Genomic DNA, 13,254 nt, shown 5'->3' with positions numbered 1-13,254 from the left:
TTAGCCGACACACACACGTGGTTACATTTAGCCAACACACACACACATGGTTACGTTTAGCCAACACACACACACGTGGTTACGTTCAGCCGACACACATACGTGGTTACGTTTACCCGACACACACACGTGGTTACGTTTAGCCAACACACACACACGGTTACGTTTAGCCAACACACACACATGGTTACGTTTAGCCAACACACACATATGGTTGGGTTTAGTAAAAGAGAACAGGGTTTGGCTTTACAGTCTTACAGGAAGTGAACACCAACCTCCTGGGTGAAAGTCAATGTTTGTCCGACCCATCCACCCAAGGACTTTCTTTATATTAGGAGCTGCTGGTGGCATTATTAACTGCTGCTGCACGGTGTGTATCACACCACCACTGAGGGCGCCTCCATGCGTCCGTGTCTGACGGCGACGCCCACTTACAAAGCAGCGGTATTTTGTGAGTCTGTTGTTGCCCCGCTGCCTCTGAAAGAAAGAGATGATGTAGGAGGGAGTGGATGACCTACCTGGGATCCACAGAGGGGGTCTTCTCTCAGGGACACTGTGGGCCCCAGGGCCTCCTGCTGGCTCCCCCCTGAGGAGGAAGAGGAGAGTTCAGCCAGGAGGTCGCTGAGCGTCTCCTCCCGACCAGAGATCTCCACAGCCGACACTCTGACTGAGAAACGAGCTCCAGACTTCTCCCTCCGCTCCTCGATCACCTTAAACAGCCACGAGATGGCGGTCGGAGCCACGCCCAGACTCTGGGTGGAGCAGTCCCGGCCAATCATGGTGTAGGTCTTACCTGAGGGGGCGGAGTCAACAGAATGGTCATGTGACAGGTCAGGTAACTGTGTGTGTGTGTGTGTGTGTGTGTGTGTGTGTGTGTGTGTGTGTGTGTGTGTGTGTGTTTGTGTGTGTTTGTGTGTGTGTCTCAGTTAGTGTTTTACCCAGGTTCTCGTGTCCGAAGCAGAAGATGCAGCCGTCTGCTCCATTCACCACCGACTGGATGACCTCTGCCACCGTCCCTGAACACACCTCAGCCTATCAGGGGCCAGATCCAGTTAGTGTCAGCCAATCACGTCAGAGCACAGTCACCTCACAGGGAGGAAGTTTACACACTGTATCATGATGGGATGTGTTCGCACACGTGACGTCACGTTAACTGTTCAGGTCATGTCACGAAACCTTTCTTCTAGTTCTAGTTATTGAACATCATCATGTCATGTTTAATCAAAATCTATGCTCAGATTGAATTCTCTGCCTGAATGAAGCTTCCGCCATATTGTGCGATTTATTCTGTTTGAGGGGGCGGAGATTCACGTCGTGCGTCACACATACTGTTGTGTGCCTGATGTTTGTTCTCGTCGGCTCTCATGGAGTCGTCTCGTCACTTTTAACCCATAAAGTTTTTTTATTAACGTTATCTAATAAATCAAATAAATCAGAACCTGTCGTCACTGTTGACGAACAGCACCTGTAGATCTGTTGTATAAACGTGATGTCACACCAAGGTCGTCCTGTTGGACTGAACATCAGCACTGATTATCTGCAGCCTCGTCTCCATGACCTCACAGCTCATTATAATTCAATACCTTAGCTCATGTTATATCACATGATGATCCACGACTCTGCCCAGCTTCTACTGTAAACAGGAAGTTGTTCTTTTAGACCTGCTGGTTAAATAAAAAAAATAAAGTACTTAGTTGTGTTTGTATATTTTCAGTGACCTCACATTATGACTCAGTTCAGCTGATGTTCAGGCTGCTGTCAGCCCTAGAGTGGTCTCCTTTGGTCTGAATCAGGGACTCACGTTGTTCCAAAGTTGTATAATTGCCTAGAGTTGGTTCGTGTTCTCACGGCAGCATTTACAAGAGGACCAGATCAAATGCCTTGTGTGAGAAAGCTGCTCTTGATTGGTCAGAATTTCCATGTGGGAAAAATCCAGGAAGTAAAGCAAACGTTGAAGAAGAGTACACTTGCAAGATAAATGTGACACTTTCTAATGTCACAATGGAGGGACAACTACGCAGGTTGATTTTAGCGCTGCTCATCGTGGACTATATTGCTGTCATTGTTCATTTTAGTCAAACCATACAGTTTGAAAACGAGGCGCGGCTCCAACTAGAAAACAATGTTTTGATGCATTGGATGTGCTGAATGTGCATATTAAGGCAGTACAGGAGGAGGTGCACATTAATAATCCTCCAGGACTGTAACATGCTCATGTTTAACCCAAACAATGTGTCATGTGACTGCAGTTGCTTCACATCCAGGTCGGAACACCTTCTCACCACAAACCAACTGCACCAGAGTTCCTTTGGAACCGGACTGAGACCACCTCTTCAAGAAGGTCTCAGTCTGGTTGGTTTGGTGTGTTCACACCTGCACAAATGAACCGCACTGAACACACCTGAGTTCAACTGAACCGAACCAAACAGGGCAGGTGTGAACGCAGCCTGAGTCACAATAAGTCACTGTGATCCACATTACGTTGTGTTACTGTGTGACGCTGTAGGTTACTTCCTGTTATGATCCCAGACTTTATGTGATGATGTCACAGTATGTTAGTATCAAGACATAACAAGAGGAGATGACACAGACTCCACAGTCAGCTGTTGAAACCTGCAGCTCTGCTTCTGAAACACAACCTGAATCATCTGATCGTTTATCTCAGCAGGAGGCTGAACGTCAGCGTGTGTTTGAGCAATCAGACCCACCCACACACACACACGCGCACACACACACACACACACACACTAAAAACACACTGTGTGTGATGAAGAGCTCAGACTATCAGTGTGTGAGTTACAGACTGAGCAGGTTAGTAAAGTGTCTGAAGCTGAAGTGTGAAGCTGTCACTGATCAGACTGAAGCGAGTTTCACTCTGACATCAGGACACGGGAAGTGTGTGTCTCCTGGTGTGTATCTGTCTCTGAGGGTTAAACTAAAGCAGAGCCGACTCTGTCCCGTCTCACCTGTGAGGCATCCTGGGAGAAGATGGCATCGAAAGTGAAGGTCTTTGGAGCGGAGGCGGAGGATCGTCTCTGGGTGGTGGTGGCGGCAGTTTGTCCTCCGGCTGACGTCTCACAGAGAGTCAGCAGCTTCTTCCTGCCGTCCACTTTGAGGAGGGACATGGACTCTGAAGACTCGCTGCTGTGGACCGAACAGATCCGGACCATCACTCTGACCTGGAGACAGACAGGAAGTCCACGTCAGAGAGGACTAGGGACCGGCAGGTGTCTTTATGTCACTGTCAGCAGTCTGATGAATGTCGACATCATCAGCTGGTGTCATTAGACCCTCAGGAGCAGTTTGTGACCACAGTGTGACCAACGTCCCGACCTCCTGACCTCTGACCTGCAGTAGCTGCTGTATCCGTCCTCAGATCAGCCCGCCGTGGCGTGCTGTGGCTCTCTGAAGGTTTTTTATCGGTGTGTCACAGAGCTGCTGAGTTGGCGCTCGGCGGCGGTGACGAGGTCAGGTTTAAAGCCAAAAACAATCTGAGACGCAGCAGTTTTTAAATGATGTGTCGCTGCGAGCCAGCGGAGCGAATCATCAGCTCCTCAGTTACTGCGGCCGCACGCAGGACGCCGCTCATCTACAGCAGACACACCTGCAGTCTGTGAAGCAGCTGTGGCTCTGAATATGTGATGAAGAGCTGAAGAGGAGCGTCGTCACTTTGTTTCACCTAAATAATATCACTAGTGACAGACAGGGACCAATCAGAGTCTGAGCTGTGACACAACATGATGACATCAGATTCAATCTGAAATAAAAATCTGTTGACTCTTCAGCTGAAATTAAAGATTTATTTTCTCCTTTTAAACACAGAATATTTGTTGCTAAAGATTTGAAGAATCGTCAGAAGATGAAATCAGTTTCTTCGTTCAGTCACAGAGACAGAGTGAAGATGGTGACGTCTGCTGGTGTAAAAACAACTGATGAAAGACAGAATGAGAGGACAAGACAGAAAAACGATGATTAAAGAAAAAGTAAAATAAAATGCTTAAGAAGGAAAGAAACATCCAAAATACACCTTTAAAGTTTGTTTCACTTCAGACTGATGTTTGTAGAAAGTTTACATTTAACGAGACGATGCCTCATTTGCATATTTTAACATCAAACTTCAGAAAACTTGTCATTAATAATGATAAGTGTCTTAATGAGAGGAATCAGAAAGTTTCCTGGTGAAATCTGTTAGTTTAAACCTGATCACCTGCAGTGTCTCCTCTGAGAACTTTAAGGAGCTGTAAACATGCTGCGCTGTGTGCGCCCTCAGATTCATTGTTTTCAATGCAGACGCGCAGCAGGCGCTCAGACGCCAGAGCAACGGTGTCGCAGCGCACACATCTTCCTGAGGGCCTATTGTTCAGGGCGCAACAGCTGCACCCTGAGATAAACTGGGTTCAACTTATGGAACACAGCAGCTCACACGACATGTCATGTGACGAGGACCAACCAATCACAGCTGACAGATATCTTTCCTTCTTCAGTAAATATCAGTGTGTGATAAATATGGAGGAGAAGCTGATCATGTTAGTGCAGAGCTGTCAGAGCGTCACATCTGTCCCACAGACACACAGGAAGTAGATCAGCTTTGACCTCAGGGTTTCAGGTTAACAGGCTGTGATATGGTGCTGGTTATGGTTGCTTAGCAACCACAGACACAACCTGCCACCGTGCCCTTGAAAATTAGTTCAGAGTAGCGCCCAGCGTCTGACCTCACATATTCCAGGCGGATAAAGACACGGCATGTGTACGGCCTCTGATAATGACATGAGCAGGTCTTGAGGCTGGCTGAGGTCTGAGCTGCAGCAGAACTCCTCCACTCTAATGAACATACTGATGTACTTCCTCTTCCTGTCTGCTGCGGCTCGTTAACTGTCCCTCAGGTCTGATCAGAGTCCTGTGGCATCCTGGAGAATCTGCTGGGTCACAGATGAAGGAAAACGAAGCTGAAGAGTCAAGACTGTTGAACTGCAGACGTGCTGCAGCAGGACGTGTTTCATCGTGACCTCAGGTACGAGAAGGGTTAATGCTCCAACAGTCCGGCAGGAGACGAGCTCAGTGAGACAGAGGCTCAGAGACCGGTGGGAACACTGTGTACGACACGTATGTATGAATGACACGTCTGGACCGACCAAAACCTGCACCTACAGCAGCAGACCTGGCAGCAGGATGCTCAGTGACAGCCGAGCGTCTGATCTGCAGCCAGCAGCTGAGTGTGAGTCCAAACACACGTCTCTACACGTGTTACATATTGACAGCAGACAGCTGCCCTGTTGGACAGTCTCAAGTCCTGAGAGCGTCCCCCAGAGGACACACAGCTCATTACAGCCTGAAACCACATCCTGATGATCTGCTCTCACATCAGACCGGAGGAGGACGGGTCCACGTCTCCAACAGGACGTTTGAGACGTTTCAAATCAAAAAATGATATTTACTCTTTAAACTGTAAACTAGAGTCACCATCCTGTGGTTGTATGACTCCGCCCACCAGTCCACCCTGTGGTTGTATGACTCCGCCCACCAGTCCACTGTCTCTGACAGTCTCCATCCATGTCAGTGAAAACATGGATGCTTCACACACAGAAGATCTATACAATCAGCACAGTTTCAAGATTAGAGTCACCAATTCAGTATCTGACCAAATGTCTCCCCTTCTGTTCCTGAGATATGACGTTAAAACATGATGATGTCACAGTCAAGCTGACCTTTGACCTTTTGACCTTCATTATTTTATCCTGTTAGACATTTGTGTCAAGTTTGGTCAGAATTAGTGTATGAATTCTTCAGTTATGGACAAAACCAACCTAATTCTAATCTGTTCATTCTTCAGTCCAAGTGGACATTTGTTCCCTCAAGTCCCTTCACAGATATCTGACTCAACAGAATGGAAAAGGACAGATGAACAACCTGAGAACATCATGCCTGCAGCGATCAGGGGTCAGCAGCGCAATGACAAAAAACAGGTTGAATAAAGACTGCTTCATCATCATCATCATCATCATCATCATTAGTCAGCTCCTTCATACTCAAACAGGAAGCTCCTTCATCCAGATGACCCTGTGACCCCCACCCACTGACTCCACCCAACCACCCACTGACGGTTCCCACAGCCTGCCACCCGGCCGATGTGGATTGGACTGGATTCATGAGATTCCAGCAGGCTGAGAATCTGAGCTGCTGCAGTGCATTCTGGGTAACTACATGACCTCATACCTTCCCCATCCCCGGGGTGTCCTTGACCTTTGATCCGGCCCGGAGGAGGCATGGTGGGACGGCGGGTGGGGACAGCTGCAGGGCCCCGCTGAAGCCCCCAGTGTAAAGCAAGGGCCCCGAGGCCTCAGCGGGCGATGTGGCCCCGGCGCCCGGCTGGGACTTCTTCCTGCGGGACAGACTGAGCTTCTGAGCCGCCCTGAGGACAGAGACACAGAGTCAGACATCATCTTCATCAGTCAACAACATCATCATCATCACCATTATCATAGGTTGACCTTCTCTGTGTGCCAATCACCTCATCATTTTAAACATGGTTATTTATTTTTTGTTGCAGTTGTGCACGCCCTCCACCTCCCCATCACCACCCAGTCTTTACAGACTCATCAGCCTCAGAGTCATCAGCCTCAGAGTCATCAGCCTCAGACTCATCAGCCTCAGACTCATCATCCCCAGACTCAGCCTCAGAGTCATCTGTTTCAGAGTCATCAGCCTCAAACTCATCAGTCTCAGACTCATCATCCCCAGACTCAGCCTCAGAGTCATCTGTTTCAGAGTCATCAGCCTCAAACTCCTCAGCCTCAGAGTCATCTGTTTCAGAGTCATCAGCCTCAAACTCATCAGTCTCAGACTCATCAGCCCCAGACTCAGCCTCAGAGTCATCTGTTTCAGAGTCATCTGTTTCAGAGTCATCAGCCTCAGACTCATCAGCCTCAGAGACATCTGTTTCAGACCCATCAGCCTCAGACTCATCAGCCTCAGACTCATCATCCTCAGAGACATCTGTTTCAGACCCATCAGCCTCAAACTCATCAGCCTCAGACTCATCAGCCTCAGAGACATCTGTTTCAGAGTCATCAGCCTCAAACTCATTAGCCTCAGACTCATCAGCCTCAGACTCATCAGCCTCAGAGACATCTGTTTCAGAGTCATCAGCCTCAGACTCATCAGTCTCAGACTCATCAGCCTCAGACTCATCATCCTCAGACTCATCAGCCTCAGAGACATCTGTTTCAGACCCATCAGCCTCAGACTCATCAGCCTCAGAGTCATCATCCTCAGAGTCATCAGTTTCAGAGTCATCAGCCACCCCTTCCACCAGTGTCTGGACTCCACGGTGGGGATTGAACCTGCTGTCGCTCAGACGTCCCTCGATTAGAAAATATCTCCTCTGTTGTCCAAAGACTTGATAAATCTTCATCAGCACAAATCACCTGTTCATCGGTTCACTCATATTCTGTATTAAATATTATCTTTACTTTATTCCTCTGTCTCTACTGATTGAAGTAATGATGGAGTTGTACCAGCCATGTATGATATTAGGTTTTGGACGATATTTTCCAGCTCATTCTGCCTGAGAAGGACTAAATGCACAAAGCTGCTATTTTTAAATATCCCATGGAGAGAGACTCTCACTGCAGCCTGTTCTGTTTTGTTCTGAAAATGTGGGCGTGCAGCCTCGTTCTGTGGACGATAAACCAGGTGCAGACTTCCATCTGTGTCACCGCTGATGAGGAAATACAGCGAGTGCTGGACGGAGCAGTGAGTGACAACAACCCCGCCCACATTTAAGAGGACTGTCTGAACAGACCGAGGGTCTAGGTACCATGTCTGAAGGGTTACTGCTGGTTCCAAAGGGACTGGACTGTAGAGGCTCCAAATGTGAGTCACTGACATCGTCCACAGGAAGAAGACTTTAACTTTAATCTGAAAAAAACCTTGGCTGACCTGCAGACTGCCTGTTACAGTACAGAGAGGGGGGAGGAGGAGGACGAGGAGGAGGAGGAGGCTCAATGGGGGGTCGAGGAGGCTCAAACTGAGATCTGACATCATTAGAGAAGAAGAGACTCTTCCTCCTCCTCCTCTTCATCCCTCCATCCTCCTCACTGAGTCCAATCAGAGAACAGAGTGTGTAATTATACAGTGTCCATGAAGGACAGCAGAGTGTACAGCCTCAGGGAATACACACACACACACACACACACACACACACACAGTGTTACAATTATCACAAGAAACTCTGCAAACACAAACTGCAGCGCCTCAAGGTGACAGTGTGTGTGTGTGTGTGTGTGTGTGTGCATAAAGTGCTGACATTTACACTTCATTAAGGGCAGTTCGCTGTGTGTTGATTTAAGCTCCTCCTCTTTTTATTCCCTGTCTCTTCTTCTGTGGTGCGCTCAAAACACACTGTCTGGCCAAAAGTATGTGGACAGCCCCAACGAACACACACACACACACACACACACACACACACATTCACACACACACACACACACACACTGCTGTATATAATGCAGAGTAAACTTAAGGTTGTTGTAAGACATTTTTTGAGATTTTTTTGGGACATTTTATCAAAACTTTTTGGACAATTTAAGAATATTTTTCTGACATTTTCTCAACATTTATTTGGGCATTTTATTAATTAGTCTTATTCATTGTATTAATGTTCCCTCTATGTTGCCCTGCACAGTTGCAATAATAACCCTGAAGCATCACTCAGTATGTGAAGCTGTGACTCAGTCGGCGCTGTCATTGTACAATCTGCAGACATCACACATGATGTCGTACCATAGTCGATCCATGTGACACAGTGTCACTGCACTAAACTTAGAGGACTGATAACATCTTACAGTCTGTAGGAGGATTTAAGCAGACAGAGTTAAAGGGGCCTCAGAACGAGATGCGAACAGAATCTTCTGTTAAAAATCTGTCGTAAATTAAATAAACAATGAAAAGACACAAAGAGTGAAAAGTTCAATTTGTTACTGAGCAGATAAAAGTTTCTGTCTGTTTTCAGTCTGTTACAGAGACGTTTGTCGTACGTTCACATCGGCTAACTGTTGGAGGACGTAGTTAAATCGTGTTGCATCACACAGAGATTTTAACATTATGTCCGACCCATTTGAATCAGTGTGCAGAGTAAATGTAGAAACACCTCAAAGTTCAACAGCAGCACAAACTAAAACCTCCACAGTGATCAAACAGCTGAGCCTGGGCCTGGGCCTGGGCCTGACGACTGTTCGTATCTTCATCTCCTGCACCAAACATCCAGCCTGAGAAAAATAACACTGGAGCAGAAAAGCGACGAAACTGTGGAGGAGTCAGACGAGCACAAACTCAGAGTTCAATAACTATGTGGTCAGTTATTAGTGAGCAGTGTTTCTGGTGAAGGATGCAGACATGACGAGATGAGGAAAACCTTCTGGTTGAACTGGGCTCAGAGAGACTCGCAGGGTTAATAATGAGACTGTAATATATTGAAGAGCCTGGACCACAAAGAGACCTCAGAGACTCATAAAAAGACAAAGACTTCCTTTTCGAGTGTGTGAAGCTGCAGCTCAACATAAAGAGGAAAGAGTTTGTGTTATTTTACAAGCTAACATTAAAGTTAACTCTCCCTCTGCTCCGCCAACGATCTCTCTTTACAGTTAAACCTCCTGTCGTCTCCACTAAACTAGATTTATGGACTTTATTTCTACACCGTCTTCTCTGTTCCTCTGAACACATCAACATCCTGAAACCTGAGGCTTGTTTCAAACTCTGAAATCAACCAACCGACACATAAAGATCATGAAACCAGACGGACACTGTGGAGGAGACAGTGATACTCACAGTTCCTTCCAGTCCATTATCTGCTCAGAGTTCTCCACCTCGAAGAGGAACCAGGTCCAAACTCATCCTCATTCACCATCGCACAGAACCAGATTGAATCCAACAAGAGAGGAATCAGTAAAAACCAGCGAGGCTGAGACATGAGCGACATGTTCGACAGTAAAACATGGCAGCAGGAAAACCAACACGTGGAGCCAGAAGTGATCCAGAAAATGGAAGTTCTCCAGGTAGAGTCCTAGATAAATCCAGAAAGGTACAAGAAAAGTTTTCAGAAAAGTTTAGACCAGTCATTCCATCAAAATCCCCCAAAATGTGTTCTGGCAACAAGGATCCAAAGGTGGGTTGTTCCAGAAGAGACGTCAATCGGAGGACTTTAACTTGCATGTGTGAGTAAACGATTTGGTCATCCTGTGTTTTCCTGTTTTCAGGAGCATTGACACCAAGGGCCTCAGGTTCATCAATAAAATCTACGTCTACAAACAAACATCCAAACTGCACAAATTTATCCTGAATGTATCTGTAAACTGTCCGTCGATCCTGTGACGACGTCAAAGTGATTCGAGTCTCAACAAACTCCTCACCAAGTTTCAAACAGGCTTCAGTCTTGCTTATGCATCTGATAATCGTCCAACGGTGTCAATTCACTCTTGAAACATCAGTGACCTGACATCTCGTCCATCAGTGACGACTCTAGTCGCTGTCACCAAACTCCTCAGGAGATCTGAGAGTTTAAAAAAAAATGTTCTCGGTTCATTGATAAAAACTTCTGAATCAGTTCAAGTTGTGTTTGTGCAGCTGTGTCCTTCTTTCAGCTTCATTCTCAAAGACCTCAGAGACATTTATGAGACTGAAAAGACGTTGCTCAAAAATAAGTCCAACAATTCAAATGTATTCATGAAATATCTGTAAACTGCATCTGTCTGCACTTGCTTCTGTTTTCATCTGTTAGATCATCTCCCACCACAGTCCTGTGGACGTGTGTGTCATCAATCAGATCGTTCTGTATGTCTGCAAACACACGTCCAACAGTTTCAGTTCACCCTGAACATATCCATCTGTCAGTAACCTCTGTGACCCTGAAGTGACGTCTGACAGATCAGAGTCCTGAAGGAGTCTGGACATTTTCTGAGACTCCTCCTGGTTTGTTGAAACTACTTTTAGACTTTGATGCATCGGTCGACCATCAGTCAGCTGTTACCTCTTTTCACAGTAATTCTCACCGAGTGCCTTCAGGAAGTTCCCCAAGACTTCACTTCGTCTTTGAGTCAAAAAGACGAGTCCAAATGTGTCAAACACCTCCTTTCATCATCATCTGCACCGTGACGTCTGCATGACTACAGCTCCTCCCAACAAACTCCTCTGGGGATTTCTTGGCGATGTTCCAACAGGTTTCAGTCCGCCTGTCGATCAGACCGACAGCCGTATCACTCCATCCTCAACACATCAGTAAACTCTCCATCCGTCTGTTTGTGCGTGTCCTTGAGTCTCATGTCTGACCTGCAGCGTCCGTCCAATCAACAGGAAGTTTTCAGAGAACATGGGGCGAAGTTCCTGTTGAAACATGATCCACGAAAAGCAGCAGAAAGTATCAAAGTCCTGCAGAGATGCATCTCTCCACCCGACTGCCTCCACCCGACACACACTGCACCAAACCCCTCCATCTGCTCCTCTTCACCTCCTCCTCCTGTCCTTATCCTTCACTTTGCTCCTCTTTCATTTCCTCTGAACTCAGCCTCCTTTTCCTCACCGTTTCCCTCCTGTCTTCCTCTCCGTCCGTCCTGTTTCTCCTCCGTCTTTACTTTTACCTTTTCCTCCTGCTGCTCTCTCCTTCAGCTCATGTTCTCCTCTTTTCCGTCATTGTTTCCTTTGCACCGACCTCCTTCTGTCCCCGTCTTAATTTCACCTCTCTGTTTCTCTTTCTGGTTTTCCTCTCCTCCTCCTTCTTCCTCCTCCTCTCCTCTTCCTCTCCCTCTCTCTTCTCTCCTGTAGCTCCTCAGTCTGTTCCTGCAGTATCGCAATGCTTTTCCTCTCCACCCCTCCCTCCCTTCTTCCTCCTCCTCCTCCTCCTCTAACTCACGGGAGGGGGGGGGGTTGATGAAGGAGAGCAGCAGCAGAGGAGGAATAAAGGATTAAAATCAGTAGGTGGGAACAAATGGGAGGATGAAGAGCAGGAGGATGAAGAGCGGGAGGATTCCTGCCCCTCACTGATGTTGTTGCCGGGAAACACTGGCGATGCTCCAGCCTTCCTCCCCTCTGTCCGTCCGTCCCTCCGTCTGTCTGCCTCCCTCACCTCTCCTCCCTCTCTCCTCACAGCCCCGCCTCCTCGTCGTGTCGACACACAGCAGCCGTGAAACAAACACACACACACACACACACACACACTTGACATGCTACATGAATACTTCATGAGAAGACAGACACCCCCACCACTGGACTTCAAAGACACTCAGCATGTGTGTGTGTGTGTGTGTGTGTGTGTGTGTGTGTGTGTGTGTGTGTGTGTGTGTGGTGATGAAGAACCAGTCACAGTGAACGTCACATCTTAATGACTTAAGTTTAAACTGAATTAAACTGTGTGTTTTATAAATGATCATAAATATCATTAATAATATTTTAGACTGTGTGACGTTTTATTTTTAATTATTTCATGTTATTTCATGTAAATTAACTTTATTTCTATGTGTAACATTGAACCTCATTGGCTTAGAGTTGTTTTAGTGCCTGTCCCAGAATTACCAGAGGACAGTGAACACATCACGATTATAAACAGTAAATAAAAAGAAAAAAAGTTCAATACAAATAAAAACAAAACAATTAAAACAGCACAGAAATAAAATGAAATATTTATGCAACATTCAAATCTTCAGATGTTTTAACAAGTTTGGTACAAAATGACACGTTTTGTTTATTTGTTTTGTTTTTATGTCCTTTTATATGAGTCAGAACAGAAAGACAGAAAGAGAGAAACAGAGGACGACATGAAGCAGACGGCTGTGTGTTAGACGGCCTACAGGGGGCGCATGACTAACAGGGGAGCTACCAGGGCGCCACAAGGTAATAATTCATGTCATTGTTTTACATTATTAACCCTTAATTTTAATTACTCGCCATTCTGATTTGCCATTACTGCCCATTACTCTCCATTTCTACAGTTACCTTTCATTGGTATCCATTATTTGTAATTATCAGCCATTATTTTACATTATTTGCAAAATCTAACCATTGTTCACCATTGTTCACCATTGTTCACCATTGTTCACCATTCAATCAATCAATCAATCAATTTTATTTATAAAGCCCAATATCACAAATCACAATTTGCCTCACAGGGCTTTACAGCATACGACATCCCTCTGTCCTTATGACCCTCACAGCTGATCAGGAAAAACTCCCCAAAAAACCCTTTAACGGGGAAAAAAAACGGTAGAA

General features: G+C 46.3%; 1 protein-coding gene across 1 annotated transcript in view; it reads right to left on the bottom strand.

The window, feature by feature from the left end:
• The window catches only part of LOC126398241 (kinesin-like protein KIF26A), a 73,497-nt gene that overhangs the window by 37,749 nt on the left and 22,494 nt on the right, over nt 1-13,254 (bottom strand). The window contains exons 4-7 of the mRNA XM_050057404.1: nt 6,214-6,409; nt 2,967-3,179; nt 939-1,032; nt 519-793 (exon numbers count right to left, since the gene is read on the bottom strand). Coding sequence (XP_049913361.1) covers nt 519-793; nt 939-1,032; nt 2,967-3,179; nt 6,214-6,409 — 778 coding nt within the window. The remainder of the gene's footprint in view (nt 1-518; nt 794-938; nt 1,033-2,966; nt 3,180-6,213; nt 6,410-13,254) is intronic.

This window comes from Epinephelus moara, chromosome 12 (assembly GCF_006386435.1).
Source record: "Epinephelus moara isolate mb chromosome 12, YSFRI_EMoa_1.0, whole genome shotgun sequence".
NCBI lineage: Eukaryota > Metazoa > Chordata > Actinopteri > Perciformes > Serranidae > Epinephelus > Epinephelus moara.
Note: the sequence above shows the minus strand (reverse complement) of the source record. Positions and strands in the feature narration are given on the sequence as shown.